Below are 16,843 nucleotides of genomic sequence, written 5' to 3' on the forward strand. Positions count from 1 at the left end.
GGGCTTGATATATACTAACAGTAACACCTTGAGCCTGGCCGGGTAGTAAATCCACAACAAGTGCAGATCTCAGGTGTTAGGTGCTGACTCACTCCTGTCTGCAGTCGTACCACAGCATCCTGCACCAACTGCAGCTTCTGCACTAAGTGCAAGGGATGCACCACGCAGAACACAAGCCCCATTACAGCAACCCCCTTGCAATTCATGAACCTCTGCCCCCCCCCAACTGCATATATCTGCAACAGCCATGGGATGCTTTTCTTTCCAGTGTGCCTTTGATTCCTGCATCGCAAGGGGTTGGACTCGATGACCCTCAGTGCCCCTTCCAGCTCTACAATTCAGTGAGATTCTACTGACGTTCAACTGCATTTTGCCTCTTGCTTTTTTTCTTCTTCAATCCTTTGTGCGCCGCTTGCTTTCTGTGCAGAACCGGTTGCTCCCGCATTGCAGCGGGTTGGACTCGATGACCCTCAGGGACCCCTTCCATCCCTTACCATTCTAGGACCAGTGGGGAGATCCTGCCCCGACCGGGGGCGCGCGCCGTGCGGTTCCTTTAAGCGCTGCCGAGCCGGGCGGAGGATGCCGCTCTCGCGTGCGCGCGTGTGTAAAGGGGAGGAGGGGAAGCAGCCGGCCTCGTGCAAGGAGCATGCGCCGTGCGGGCCGAGGAGGGAGGGGGCGGAAGAGCGCTCTCGGCTCCTTCTCGCCCTCCTGTCTGTCCAGCGGCAGCGGCAGCAGCGGGGGACACCCGGCTCGGGAGCCATGCAGGCGGCCGCCGCCGAGCCCTAGACCGCCCTCGCCTCTCCAGCAGCAGCAGCAGCAGCAGCAGCGCGGGCGCTCCCCTGGTTGGACGCAGAGCCGAGCTCGCCCTCGCGCCGCCGAGCCATGGGCAACGAGGCCAGCCTGGAGGGCGGCGAGGGCTGGGCCGGGCTGCCCGAAGGCGTGGCCGGCGCGGCGGACGGCGGCTCTCCGCGGCAGCAGGGCCCCTCTTCCGGGGCCGCGGCGGCGGCGGCGGAGCTGAGCCGGCTGAGCGAGGACGAGAGGAGGCAGATCGCCGCCGTCGTGTCAAGGGCGCAGCAGGGGCTGCCCGAGGGCGACGCGGCGGCCCAGAGGCTTCCTCAGCAAAGGCACGCCAAGGCCGGGGCGAGGGGGGTGGGGGGCGCTTGGGGGCCGCCATAGCCGAGGCGAGCTCCTTCTCCTCCTCCTCGCTGAGGGGGCTGCCCGGCTGCTGGCGCCCTTCTTCGCCGCGCTGCCCACAGCGGGCCCGGGGGGGGGGGGCAGAGCGAATGGGGCGCGTCCCGTGCCAGCCCCACCGGGGAGCAGCCTCCGCCGTCGCCCCTGCGCGGCAGCTAAAATGGAAGCGCCGAGCGCTGCTCTCCACAGCAGCGTTTTCCAGCCTCGGGTCCCCAGCTGTTTTTGGACTACAAATCCCATCATCCCTAGCTAGCAAGACCAGTGGTCAGGGTTGATGGGAATTGTAGTCCGAAAACAGCTGGGGTCTCAAGGTTGGGAAACGCTGCTCCACAGGATGAGAGCGAGAGATTCTCAAGTTCAAAGCGCGGCTCTCTCTCCCTCTGGCTGGAGAGAAGGCGCCTCCGACCCGCGCGCCTTGGCGGTTCCCTCCGAGGAGCTGGGAAAGCAAACGGGGCGAAGGAGATGTGGCGGGTGCTGAGGCACTACGGACCTCGAGATCCGGGGGGTTCTTTGCTGCCTCCTCCTTTTTGGGGGGGTCCGGGGGGGTCCTCCCATTTATGCTGCCAGAGAATCGCGTTGACGGTGGAGCAGCGCCCGCTGCTACCTCGCCTGGCCATTATGAGGCACGTAATTTCAATTTCCCCTGTCCGTGGTGCTGAAAACGCTGGCTTTTCTATAGAGGGCTTTTTGGTCTTATTTATATTTATTTTTCATATCTCTCATCCTTTTCTATTGCGCCGGGAGACAGAGCTGTGGTACAAAATACCTTATTATCCCTCTCCCCCCCCCCCCGTTCAAATCCTATCCCTCTGAATTCTTTATTTTCCTAAAGGAGCTACCTCAAACCATATTGACAAATTCCTCCTATTCCATTAACAGTTACCAGTTATGTTCCCATCTCATCCTAGATATGGTATTTTCCCGTGTATATGATGCCCCCATGTATAAGACGCCCCCTATTTTGGGGGACTCCAAATTAAGAAAACACCCCACAGCACTACCCGTGTATAAGACGAGTCCCAATTTTAAACCAAATATTTTGGTTTAAAAACCTGGTCTTATACACGGAAAAATACGGTAACTGCCAAATAAATTGTTACTCTGTAAAGCTCATCAGCGCTTGATAAATTGAAATTAAATTAATTTAAAACAATAATTTAAAGCAAAAAGGTTTTTCATCTCCCCCCGCCCCCATTCTACTTGAAACTATTTCTTCTTTTAATCTCTGGTTGTTTGCTAATTTTAGGTATTCCAAAATTTATAAGAGAATGGGTAGGATAGCCACAAATGATACGCATGGTCATTTTTGTGACCCTCCATGTTCTCTGTTCACGGGAGTTTTGGAGATTTTCCTAATGTGTCCAGGCCCTTGTACCTTGTGGTGTGACTATTAAGGATGCTCATTGCTGTTGATAAGTTAGATAGTGCGCTTTGATTTCTGATCTCCTTTTTTCTCCATTCCTTCCCTGGATCTCTTTAAAAACTATGTTAAAAATGTAGATAGAAAGGCACATTCTCTCTCTCTCTCTCTCTCACACACACACACACACACACATGCACACTACTTTAAAAGAAAAGCAAATGCAAAGTTTGCCTTAGAGTACCATCCTAAACGCAGGGACGCGGGTGGCGCTGTGGGTAAAACCTCAGCGCCTAGGACTTGCCGATCGCATGGTCGGCGGTTCGAATCCCCGCGGCGGGGTGCGCTCCCACTGCTCGGTCCCAGCGCCTGCCAACCTAGCAGTTCGAAAGCACCCCCGGGTGCAAGTAGATAAATAGGGACCGCTTACTAGCGGGAAGGTAAACGGTGTTTCCGTGTGCGGCTCTGGCTCGCCAGAGTAGCTTCGTCACGCTGGCCACGTGACCCAGAAGTGTCTGCGGACAGCGCTGCCTCCCGGCCTCTAGAGTGAGATGAGCGCACAACCCTAGAGTCTGTCAAGACTGGCCCGTACGGGCAGGGGTACCTTTACCTTTACCTTACCATCCTAAACATGTGGTCAGAAGTAAGTCCCACTGAGTTCCACGGGGTTTGTCCTATAGTTTGTTTATGAAGCTATCTTCCCATAGTGAAATTGACTAGATCTGAAGCAGCTTGTCTTGTGGTTCAGTCAATTTCCCACAACCTTGACGGAAAGCAGAAGAAGTTAGAAATTGGAAAAACTGGCTGACGACCTCAATATCAGCCTCCCTACCTGTCTGCACAGCTATCAGGCTACAGATTTTCGATCAGGATTAGTGTCAGGATTAGACTGAATTTGCACCACACTAGTAACCATCTGCATACAGATTCTATCATATTAATAATAAAAACACCAGAAATATAATGCTTAAGAGCCTCAAAATATTTCATTTATGAATAAATTATTATGAAACGATTTCATAATATACCAATTGCATTTGTAAAAACTGTTTCAGCTACCAGCTGTGATAAAAAAAGTAATCCTTAATTCACACTGCAATGAAGAGTATAAAAAAATCCCTAAATCATATTTGGTGCTGGTACTTATTTTATTGAAATAACATTAATGCGCTATCTACAGATTACCTCTATACCTAAGTGTGGAGAAATATACTGGATGTGTGGCACAGACAGGGGCATTTTTTGACAATACAGGGAAGAATGAGTCTTGTACTGAGGTTACCTCAAGGTCCATTTCCATCTTGCACATTAAATAACTTTGGCATGCTAATTTTAAATGGTTTATTATTTTAGATTAAACCTTGAATCATTGCTAAACTGTTCACATCAAGATCTTTCCACCAACCTCAAGTTCCAAGTAGTGGCATGCAAGTTATCCTTTTAATTCAACAGTTTGCAAGGGAAGTGCGCTATCTGAGAAGAAAATTCGATGTATTTGTGTTGCCAATTTAGATTCAGTTTCATCTCTAAAATCACAGAATTTTAATTTGGTTTAAATTTCCATGATAGATTGGCAGTTAATCCATCTTGTAACAGTTTTGACTTCAGCAGTATACTAAGAAACCAAAAGCTTTTTATTAACAGTTTTTAAAATAATAATAATAATTTATTAAATTTGTATATCACCCTTCATCCGAAGTTCCCAGGGTGGTTCCACCCACCTTTTGGAAGGAAACCTTCCATTCAATGTGAATTAACAAATGACACAAGTGGAAAAACCGTCATTTCCCCTCTTTGTGATTTATGTATGCAATTATTTTAATTCTGCCCTTCAATTAAATAGTTTTCAGAACAATTTTCAGTGAAATATAAAACAATAATAACACCATTGCCACAATTGCTGTTTATAGCTGAGGTTAAAATCCATCCAGCAAAGATGAGATTAAAATCACCATGAGTAGTCTTGGGAAAAAATTTAAAAGCTCTTACTTAGTGTGTGAAATATAGCAGCACAGGCAGATGGCAGGTCTCTAACAAGAGTGAATTCTAGAAATGGTGAATCAGAACCAAGAACGGCCTCTCTTCTGTCACCTCCAGTCTCATGTTAGATGGCAGGGGCACCTGGATTAAGGCTTCCAAAGCATATCTTAATTCACCTGCTAGTGTACCTCATAAACATGTTTCCTTCGTTAATCTAATTTAAAAATGACCATAGTGGCTGATACTGTAATATTATTTAACTCTGAAACAGAGAAGAACTCAGACGTTCTTTTATAGCATTGTAAAAATACCTAGGGACACCTGGGAACACAGGGGTGGTGGGGAGCAAAGGTTTTCCTTAAGATCAGGGCTAACCTACCCATGAGTCAAGGTGAGGCAGCTGCCTCAGGCGGCAGATCCCGATGTTGACCTTTCACTCCCTCCCTATTGTTTCTGATGTAGATCTTCCCTCACCCCTTCTTTCCTTGAGGAAAAGGGTGCCATTTTGGGGTGCTCCTCAAGAGCCAAAATATCTTTGGCCAGCTCTGCCTAAGGTAGCTGAGTACTCAAGTATATCAACATTTCTTTAGGGTTTGGTTTGTATACATAGGCAAACTGGGCCCTCCAGATGTTTTGGGACTACAACTCCCATCATCCCTAGCTAACAGGACCAGTGGTCAGGGATGATGGGAATTGTAGGCTTAAAACATCTGGAGGGCCGAGTTTGACTATGCCTAGTATACATAATGGTCATTTCTAAAAGAGTTATCTTAAATGCAATCTAAATGTATCTTGAGATGTCATATTCTCTAAACCTAAAACAGTCACTGAAGTATTTCATACGCCATGAAGATTGTTTGATGGGCCTTAATCGTAAATGATGAACTTTTATTATGTAGTCAGCAAGAATCCATATGTAATGAGATATAATCCATTTTTTATTTTTACATTACACGGGCATTGCATTGTCCTTGTCTCCACATATTAGATAAATAGTGAGCAGCAGCAGGGAATAAAGTTATCATTTGACTTTGGCTTAGAAACAACAAGGTTGTTATGGGCCTCTATTCTAGTAAAGATTTGTGTATATTCATTTATTTCTGATATCTTTATACCACCCTTCAGTAAAAATTCCAAGGGTCATTTATATAAGAAAGTGGGGTGGGGGGAGCATCTCTTTACAACTTGACAGAAGTAAGCAATGTACCTTTTGCTATTTTATGAAAGATTGTAAAAAATGAGGCCTGGTAGAGTCCTGCTATCTCCATTTCTCCATTGATCTACTACCTTCAGACTAGGGACAAAATATAAGCAGGCCCAGGTGAGTTAATTTTGCCTCATGTCTGTTCGAACAATTTTAAGGAAATGATTCTTAAAGTAATTTTATGAAAATTATTCTTAAACTCCACTCTGCAGATCAGCGCAGCCCGCAGATCACTTTCTTGTAGTACCCAAGGCAAGATGAAAACGAGTATTTTTGACAAGCAAATCATAGTGGATGCTTTCTAAAATTCATGTTTTTTGCTGCACACTTGGGGTTAAGGGAATGGAATATTGTTGCTAGGCAGCAGGTAGACACTTCTAGGCTTGCAAATTCTCCACATCAGCCATAAAAAGTGATCTAGTGCATACACAAACCTAACCACCCACTGTGATGCAGTTTAGTTTTAATTCAAAAACCTTCCAAGGCCATGCGTATTGTGGACATAACATGTTTTTGTTTTAAACGCAGAACAAGGAAGCCTAAAAGAGTTTTAAGAACAGCTGGTTGAGGTTGTAGTTCAAAGCATACTTACTAGAGTGTAAATCTCATTGACCTCATTGGTACTTACTTCTGCATAAGTATGTTTAGGATTGTGTTGCACTAGCTTCAGAAGAGGAGCAACCATGCTAAGCCTCCTAATACAAAAGGGCAAAAACAAAAAACTTGTGTGGTTAAACACTGACGAACGTATTGTGACACATGTTTTTGTTAGCAAGACCTCTAAGTAGGCTGACATTAGGAAAACCTATAATTGTATTTAAAGCTTACGAAATGCATGACACCACTCAAAAGACCTGTCAGTAGAATACCAAACTAAATGCTGCTTGGTCATTTTCAGTGAAGAGTAGTAGACTATTCTCAGAGGATTGCTTCTATTCAGTTGACTGAAATTAATGGAGTCTTTAGTGTTGGAAAAGCGCCCTGGGGGTACCTGCAAGCCTCCGAAACTCTGAGCGTCCTCCGGTACACGCAGCTCTGGAAAAGGCATCTCCCTTCTCTTCCCGTGCGCTTCTAGCGACATACATCAGAATGATATATGCACACTAATCTTCTGGCATAACACAGCAAGAAGTGTGAGACATCGTAGAGCTAATCTACTATTTATTTACACACTATGTACAGACAAAAGCATAATGGCGTCCGTTCTCTCCAGCTCCGAGAGAACATACAGGAAAAAATAAAAGTGAAAGTACAGTGTAATAGTACCCACAGCGGAAGAGATAAGAATCTTCCTTTCCCAGACTTGTCCCAGACAGGCATCTGATTTACAACAATCTCATCTGCAGCATCGGAGGAGTGAAATTGCTAACATTTAGAAGTGGGGTTAGTTTTGATGGGCAGGAAAAGTCTGATGTCCTCTAGTTGTTACAAAATTCTTAAATCAGTATTTCATTTCTCAGGTGGTTCATAGATACTGGCTCTGTTGACATGACTTTTATTTGTGCGCCTTGTTGTGGCTATTCATGAGGTGCATGTTCATCAAGTAATGACTTGCATGTGTGTAATGACTCATGGCATGTCAAATGCCACAGGCAGAGACTTTATATCTTCTCTAGCACTATTTAGTGGATGCTATTCATTTGTGAGAGACCCAATGCTGCATATATTTTTCTGAACTGGCTCTTAGCAAACACCTAATTCCTTGTTTATAGAGGGGGGGAAACCTAGCTTCTGGCAAGAAGAAGAGTTTGGCAAGATGTTGTTGATAAGGCATGTCCCATAGCACTAATTTATGGGAGACTGATTATACTGAAGTGCCATACCTGTGCAGCTGTAGTTTTATAGGGGAATTCAGCGTCTGCTGTTTCAAAGGGTTAACAGGGTATGGTTTGGGCTGGGTGGTTGTAAAGCTGTTTTAGAGCTATGAGTTGGGAAATAGTTATTTCATTTATTTCATAAAATTTATACACCACCGGATCATAAAAAAAATCAAAGTGGTTTACAAAAGATAAAACAGTAAAATCAAGAAAAAATACAATCCTACTTTAAAACATGCAAAACACTAAAACAGATTAAAATTAATCTCAATTTTCTAAGCATTTAGGTAGGCTTGTCTCAAAAGGAATTGAAGCTTTGGCCTCCTGACTTCCTCCAGCCCATTTACTGCTGAAGTAGAATTTCTAAGCTCCTTGGCACATCCTAATTTCCAAGTTTATGAAGATAGCATTTTGGAATATAGTTCGTAGTTACTCAGCCAGTATCCTATGGATGAGAACCTGTGAAAAGGTTAGGCAGCAAGTAACAAAGACAGAAGAGGTAGAGATAAGAGATAGAGAGGCAGTAGTAAGCAAAAGGACCCAAATACCTCTTAGAATGATCAGGAAGTAGACCAGGAATATGAAATTTTACATCAATTTCATTACTTACATAGGTGAACCCAAGTAACCTATGCATTGTGGATTACCATAACCTGGGAAGCTATGACTGTAACCTTTCCTTATCCAGCATTTCTTTACTCAGGGTTCTTTGACACATTCTAGCGCATTCCATTTTCTACTGAACATTTCAACAATGCTTGCAATTCCACATCGTTGTGACATGGTTGCTATTCTTTTTTGGATCTCACTGTGCTGATGTTATTATGTTATCTTTTATCTTATTCAAGATGTCAAGTTTTCATTTGATTGTCACTGAGAGTCAGCAAAGTCAGTTCCAAGCACTTTTGCAGAATATTGGCACAGAGTTGAACTTGTCATCCATTTTGGTCCATCAGGGCTGATTTTTGCTGTCATTGTTTCCACAGTAGTTTAGTAGGGTGTAGTGTTAATGTTGCTGATTTGTTGTGTGAAGAAAGTGTCTCTAATACAGGAGAGGGAGGTGGGAATCCTTAAACATGACTTATATGAGTGCACTTAGTTTCATTGCTCTTGTCTAGAAACATGTAATTTCAGCAATTTAGTTGCCTGAAACTAAATTGTAATCAGGAATGTTCACATTTGTCAGCAATGGCCAGTATGTTGCAGTAATCTTTATGGGAAAGATTTGCTTAAAATCAAAATATCCTTTTAAAACTGTAAAAAAAAATTAAATCTTAGCTCCTGGCTCATTTAGTTTACTGGGAAAAGATACAGCAATTTAATAAAAAATATATATGTTTAAATAACAGATTTTATCAAAGCATCAAAATTCCCTCCGTCACCTTTCATTTTATGATAGTTCCACCAATGTATTTTTGTGCTTAGAATATAATTTAACTCTGGATAGTTCGTGCAAGTGAAATTGGGTAGGTGGTGAGACATATTCAACATTTTTTATTTTTTAATAATTACTTTCCATTCCTGGCACATTACCATTGTATGCGATTTCTTTGAATGATGTTGGTGAAGAAAATATTTGGTTTGCTAGTATTAAAGTAACACTATGTGCCAGGAATGCCATTTTGGCCCCGCGACTGTGGGTACTTGGGGCTGTGGGTGCTACGCAGGGTGCCTGGCCCCTTCATGGGGACCTTTGTGGGTGCTTAGGCACTCAGGGCCCCAGGGAGTTGGCACCTATGCTACCTGCAAAAAGATTTATTTTATGTCTCATATCTGTGTATTTTATTCCTTGTACCAACTGATTTTGATAGATTTTATTTGCCATAGGCTCCATACAGGAGGCAAAGAACAAAGGTGACAAGGCGCAAATGTTGAATTTGGGTGTGTCCCAGGCATTTAGTTGAATAGAGGCTAAGTTACCTTTATGTAACTGCTTTTAAAGCCACAATGAATATCCTCTGAAAATGAGTTTTTTGGGGGGGCAGGAAGGTAAAGCATGTTTGAAATTCCAACTTAACCAGTCAAATGCCTTGCAGTGAACATCCAGTGAATGTTTAATCCAGTTGGGGGGGGGGGGTTCTCACCTTAAATCTGTCAAATCAGCAGCATCAAGAATATCTTTAAACCAGATTTGGCACAAATCTTTTCCTTGATTTCCCTCTCGTATCCATTTTTGTTTCATTGATCCAATCTAAATCACCACCCAAAATTGCAGTTCCTTTTGCAAATTGTGTGAGTCATTGAAGAGTTTGCTGTAAAATATTTATTTGGCCATTATTAGGACTAAACATTGAGCCTAGAGTAATTTCACGATTTTCATTAATCCTTGAAAAATACATCTACCTTTAGGGTATCTTGACCCATGAAACCTAGGCTTATTGACAGTCCAGATTGCTACCTCCTTTTCTGTGGATTTGCCTGCAACCATAGGCCATTCACCCTATGCACAAGAAATAAGCCGTTTTACCTATTTAGATATTATTATTATTTTATAGTTCCTTTCTGAGGCTTCATTTTTTAATACTGACCATACTCTTTCTCCTCTTCACCTTGGTTACCTAGACCATTCACTTTCCATGTGCAGACTTTTAGCCCCCATAATATTAATACCGGAGTTCTTTCCACTAATTATAAATACAGAATACTTATAATTAAGCCAAAGGTTCGGTATCATCAGATAAGGGATGCCAGTGGCACTGTGGTCTCAACCACACTAAGCATCTTGGGCTTGCCGATCGGAAGGTCAACAGTTCGAATCCATGCGATGGGGTGAGCTCCTGTTGCTCTGTCCCAGCTTTTGCCAACCTAGCAGTTCAAAAGCCTACCAGTGTGAGTATAGAAATAGGTACCACTGCAGCGGGAAGATAAACAGCATTTCCATGCACTCTGGCTTCCATCACGATGTTCCATTGCACCAGAAGCAGTTTAGTCATGCTGGCCACATGACCCAGAAAGCTGCCAGTGGACAAATGCCGGCTCCCTTGGCCTGAAAGCGGGGTGAGTGCTGCACCCCACAGTCAAATTCAACTAGACTTAACCATCCAGGGGTTCTTTATCTTTTACCTTTAACTTTACAGTCTATCATCAGATATTGAGAAACACCCTTATTTGCTAAAATTGGTTGGGTTGTAGCCCTCAAGAGTGGTTTTTGGTATGAGCTGCTGGGAGAAATCAGGAATTGCTTGACACTAAATTCCAGAGACATTTTAAATATGCAAATGCACAAGGAATATGACCCCCTCTCCCCTAATTTTACTCTCTTCCTTCTACACTCAGTATAAATCCAGAGTCTGTCCATTCCCTCAAGAGAGGTAACGATGGATAGGGAGTTTAGGTACAGCACATTTCAATCACCTTCCCCCTAATACTGCAACTTCTATCCTATATCAGAAAAACAACCTTAAGTTTCCTTCTAGTATTTGACTAATTCAAGCACATCAATTATTCCTCACCCAATGGCTGCCTATCTTCCTGTGAAGAATGGGCTGATTTTCGTGCCATTAGAGAACATTCCTCTTGGCTTTCCAGGCCACTTGTGGGTGAATCAGAGCCCCAGGGAGTAAAGTAAGGTGTAATATGCTTTTCCTTAACCCCCTACAAGGCTGTGAATCATTGCCTGTCCAGATGTTTATAGGAAGATGCTTTTGTCTGTCTAATTTGAGTTGTTGGCTATATTTTAAGCAGACAGTCTAAACTGCCATCTTGGACAATGATGTATTTGCCCTTCCATAACAGCTTCTGGGTGAAACCTTTATGATATGTGTAGAGGACATGCTTTGGAAGAATTTAGGAATAGACAAATAACTTGGAAGACCTCCAGCAAGAATCCACTGTTATATGAAAAACACAAGCTGAAAATATTAGCCAATTAAAATAACATACTTTGCATTTGGAGAATTCAAATATAGCATGCTCTATCTACTATTTATTCAACTGTAGCAGTTCGTTTCTGATGAAACTCTTAATTAAAAATTATTGCGGAGTCACTTTATTGTTCTCAGAGTGGGGAATTTTTAATAGGTTAAATGTAATGAGTGCCATTTTAAAAAATTAATGTGCAGTGGGGAATAATGTTTTTGGGCATGTGTGGTTGTATTTAGATGCTAGAAAACTCAAAAACATAACTCGCAGCACGTGGAGGGGCTGAGGAATATGGTACCCTCCGGAGAGAGAGAAATACATTTCATCTTAACCTTCCAGCAGCACAGTGATTCCCTATTGAACACAGCAGAATGTCCTGCTGGCATTCTTCCAAAGACGTAGTAACATACAGAATTCTGTATTTCTACTTTACTTCGAAGCCCTTGTATGGGTACCTTTTGCTATACGATGCAATTTATTTCATTAGCAATTAAAGGATGAGTACTTTATCAACACCTTCCTTAAAACATATTATTACAGTTAGGAGCTGGAACTATAGATTGTGGTTTTTAAGTACTTTCCCTGGTGCAGAGCTGAGATTCAAACACATTTCTGAATATCACAACCTTATACAAATTATGACCCACCAAGCCATTTGCAGTCCATAGAATGCGAACAGTTGCTATTGGCAATGCAAAACTAGGAGATTTGTCTGTCACTTGAGATGCCACAAGGCATTGTAGCAAACGTCATAAATTTTGTGGATTCTCACACTTGCTGCTAATTAAAAAAATGTAAGAGGGTCAGTGGGAAATGTCAGAAATCATTGTGTAACGTGCCTGCTTTGGAAATTTGGAAATTTCCTTTTTCCTGTAAATGATGGGAAATGAGGTTGACATCTACTTAAGGCATTCCGCTGCCATTTAGATTTTATTATTAGGTAACAGAATTTTTTAAGAGTTCCTTTCAGGTCTCTTAAAAATGTAAGAATTCGCCACATTTTTAATGCTTACTAAAAGGTGTGTGTATTTGTGCGTATGTGATACGGTATTTAAACCATCATCTCTTTCCTTTTGCAGACATGCTCCGCTTGACAGCAGCCAACATCCAAAGCAACTAGGCAAGCCTCCAGGTGCCGGGCCCCCTACTCTTAGCAAAAGCAGAACAGTAGATACGTTGAAAACAGAGCAGCGCTTGCCTGGGAAGAGCCCGTCCTCTACAAGTTTGAGACAGTCTAAATCAAGAACTGATTTTAAAGACGACCAGAAGCCAAGTATGATGCCCAGCTTCCTCTCGGATGCCAACCCATTTGGCGCAGTCACTTCAGTTGTAAACAAATTCAACCCCTTTGATTTGATTTCTGACTCAGACCCAGCTCAGGAAGATGCCTCAAAGAAACCGAAGCCTGCACAAAAGGAGCAGGATAAGCCTGAGCCGCAAAAGGGACCCACCAAGCAACCAGCACAACAACAATCTCCGAAGGCAACAGCTCCCCAACAGGGGGCTGACAAACCAGCCCCGCAGAAAACAGGACCTTCCAAACCGGCACCGCAGCAGCAGCAGCAGCAGCAGCAGCCACAGCCACCTGGGGTGCCTAAGCAGGCTCAGAAACCAGGGCCTGGTCAAGCAAAAGGCCCACAGGCAGAAGCAGCAAAACAGCAGCCAGGGCCACCAAAAGCTCAGTCACAGCAGCCAGGGCCACCAAAAGCTCAGTCACAGCAGCCAGGGCCACCAAAAGCTCAGTCACAGCAGCCAGGGCCACCAAAAGCTCAGTCACAGCAGCCAGAGCCTACAAAGCCTGTTCAGCAGCAGAGCTCTGTAAAGCCTTCACCGCAACAACCGGGAGCAGCAAAAGCACCCTCACAGCCACCTGATGGTGCTAAAACATCTTCCCAGGCGCCTTCTCCTGCCAAGCCAGCTGCCCAGCAAGGAACACCACCCAGCAAGCAGCCGTCTCAGCAGCCAGGAGGGCCAGCAAAGGCTGCCCCCCAGGCAGCAGGCCCCACAAAGGAACCTTCGAAGGCACCAGTTCAGCCAACTGGGCCTGCAAAGCCACCACAGCAGCAGGCAGGACCTACAAAACCTACCGGCCAACAGCCGGGACCTGAGAAACCGCCCCAACAGCAACAAGCTGCTTCATCTCAGCCTGGTGGATCAGCTCCAAAGAAAACCTATTGCCCACTTTGCACTACCACTGAATTGCTTCTGCACATTCCTGAGAAGGCCAATTACAATACATGTACTCAGTGTCAAACTGTAGTTTGCAGTCTGTGTGGGTTCAATCCTAATCCGCATATAACAGAGGTAAGTGAATATTTAAGTCATAAAATTGAAAAGAAGATTTAATTTCATTGAGTTTGAATGAGTTGAGAAGTTTACTTGTGCATGACCTTTATGTGTTATGGCATCTAGATCATTGAGTTTCTGGGATCTTTTGGGAGTTTTAGCAGGGGTTCCTCATTGAGGACACTGGCAATGACAGATAAACTGCCTAAAAAGGGCGTATCTGCTGTTACTAGTCTTCCCCTGCAATACAGTGGACAATGCTGGATGTACTGTTGGGTTGCACAGAGTGATAGTTTGGCTTGACACACTGGGCTAGTACTCATGGGAACTGAGAGTGCTTTCTTGAACATGCCTCAGAATTCTCCATAGGGTTGTGCAACAGATGCTCGAGTTCCTCTGCAGACAAATCAGTGTGAGGTTAGAATGTTTGAAAATTATGCATCTAGACAGTATGGGTCGTGAAGCAGAAAGTATTGTAAGTTTTTACTTTCTGATACTACTACTACTACTACTAATAATAATAATAAATAATAATAATAATTTGTATACCACCTTTCATCTATAGATCTCAGGGTGGTCCACAACATAAAAATTCTAGATAAAAAACACAAAATACATAAGAACAAAACAAACCAATAACCCCACCCCCACTAGATAGAAGTGCACTGCAATTAGATATATATATACACACACACACACACACACACATACACACACACACACACACATATATATATATACACACACACACATACATACATATATATATACACACACATACATATATACACATATACACGTGTGTGTGTGTGTGTGTGTGTGTGTGTGTGTTGTTTTTTGGTAATTTGGTCAAAGAATAAAAAGGAGAATTCCCTAGATGCCTAAATCCAGATTTTGGGACAAGTACTCTTTGGTGAGAGAGAACCCCAGCAGAGATTTAAATTCACAAAACATGCTGCAAAAAAGTGAGGAAATATAGGCTGTTAGACCTTTAAAATATCCTATTCTAAGCTGCTTCCAAAGTTCCTTACTTCCCTTGCCATAGAAAGAGACAGCACATTCAGTAAGTTAAAAAAAGTTTACTTACAAACCCTTCAAAGGTCAGATCCATGTACTTTTCCATACAGTAGCAAGATGGTAAGTGTTTCTAAATTATTTCTATAGAAACTCAAAGATGCCTTGCTTAAGCCACGCTGTCTCAGCTTGGAGCATCCAGCTTACTGTTAGGGTTCACATGGTGGAAGAATGAGAACCAAGAGTTTGGTATCCCTTCCTCCCAAGGTGAGGGGGTGACCTAGCTAAGCCTAGTAGGACAGCTTACTCTATGGTCTTAACCCTTTTTGGCATTAATTAGAGTTAAGCATGTTGGTTATATGAGGCTGGATAGATCCATATCTATATATCTATACCTCTGCTTGCCTTGATGTAAAACTTTTGGTGTGACTACTGCAGGCTCTATGATAAGATTTGTACTTGCTCTCTCTCTCTCTCCTCTGTGACAGCTATAAATCCCAAACTCCCCCAGTTTGTCAAATAATGATTAAAGGTTATCCTTGCGTAGTATTGTGATGTGCTTTGAACTGCCAGCTATTGACTCCGTCTGCAGTGCATGCTGCTTGGGCCCAGGAGGCTGGCCAAGAAGGGTGCCAAGAAGCTCTGTGGCCAAGAAGCAGTCGCAACAGATCTCTTCCTGTAAACCCGAATGCACAATTCAATTTTATTTTTGCGGCTTCCGCTAGGAGATATTGTGACACTTCTTACCAAATCAGCTGAGGAAGATATAATACTTTTGTCTAGAACAGTAACAACAAAATCCCACCATTATAGAGCTTCACTTCTTTATCTTTCATGTTACTTACTTGTCTCAGTGATCATTCAAAGGGTCCCAGGTTACAACGTAGAACATTAATATTATTAAAACAAAGCAATAGAATTCACATGAAGCATCAAAACATCAGTTATACAGTTATCACTGTACATCAGTGCAGCAGACAGACAACCAGTCATTGTACAATTGGCCCCATCTGTTCCACTGCCTTCGAAATCCTAGGCGAAAAGTTGTGTCTTTATCTGACACTGAAAAGTAAGATAAAAAGGGAAGTAATTTTCCCAAGTGAGGTGCCACCGTGGAGAAGGCCATATCTTGTGTTACCGCACAAAGAACATCACTTAAGTATGGGATAATGTTGGGAGTTACCAGAACATGAATTACTGTGGCTAAGCTAGCTCTGTCCAGGAAGGACTAAAATAGACACTCCTGGCCACTGAGACCACCTGGGCCTCAAGTGTCACACACTTATAATATATTATATTGATAAAGTTAATATATAACTGGAGTTCCACTCCTTCTTCCCATCACTCTGCTGATCAGTAGGAGGGTATGTTGTGGGGCCTTGTAATATTAGGCAATGAGCCAGGAGCAGCTTGGAGGCTGCAGATCAAAAACTTCTAAACTAGAGTTGGAAAATAAGTGCATGATTCTTGGAGACTATGCACACTGACCAGAGAATGAATGCATTGCCTAGAGAATGTACAGAATGCAGTAAAAATATGCACATTCCCCAAGGCCAGTTGGGGATTATGTATATTGACTGGGAAATGTGCACCATTTGTTCTTAATGGACAGATTGTATTCACATTCTTGATGAGGCCCATTGAATGTTCACCATGGCCAACAGTTAGGCCCACAATTTACAATTCTAACATACATATATGTAAAACACCAGCATTCCAGAATGTAGGAGAGTAAGCCACTGTAAATGAGGCCTGCAGTATTGCTGTGATTGCATCTATAGTCTTCTGAGCTGTGGAGCAGGGGGCAGGTAGGAGCGCAGACCTAACTATGGCATGGCCAAGCAAACCATTTCTTAAATTCAAGAACATAAAATTATAACAGTGGTGGTCATCATAGCTGTATTGCATGATCTTTCTAGATCAAACTTGATGACAAAAGGCAGTTTATTCTGCATCTGGCATCTTGAATGACAATTATTTAGCTTCCTCTTTAATCACAAATCTAAAATAGATTGCTACATTACACAGGGTTGCTTTGCACAAGACATGCTGCTCTACACTTAGGCAAGATTGCTGTGCAATCTTAGACATTTGTTCATGCTGATAAATGTAGCATGCGAACAAGCCTTT

At 43.2% G+C, this 16,843-nt stretch overlaps 1 protein-coding gene across 1 annotated transcript in view; it reads left to right on the forward strand.

Moving 5' to 3' along the window:
- Positions 1-882: 882 nt before the first annotated feature.
- PCLO (piccolo presynaptic cytomatrix protein) overlaps positions 883-16,843 on the forward strand; it is a gene marked incomplete at its 5' end in the record, with an annotated part of 212,886 nt that continues 196,925 nt past the window's right edge. Inside the window, 2 exons of the mRNA XM_081006381.1 lie at positions 883-1,124; positions 12,493-13,717. Of these exons, the coding sequence (XP_080862507.1) occupies positions 883-1,124; positions 12,493-13,717 (1,467 nt within the window). The remainder of the gene's footprint in view (positions 1,125-12,492; positions 13,718-16,843) is intronic.

This window comes from Podarcis pityusensis (assembly GCF_964106645.2).
Source record: "Podarcis pityusensis genome assembly, chromosome: 5".
NCBI lineage: Eukaryota > Metazoa > Chordata > Lepidosauria > Squamata > Lacertidae > Podarcis > Podarcis pityusensis.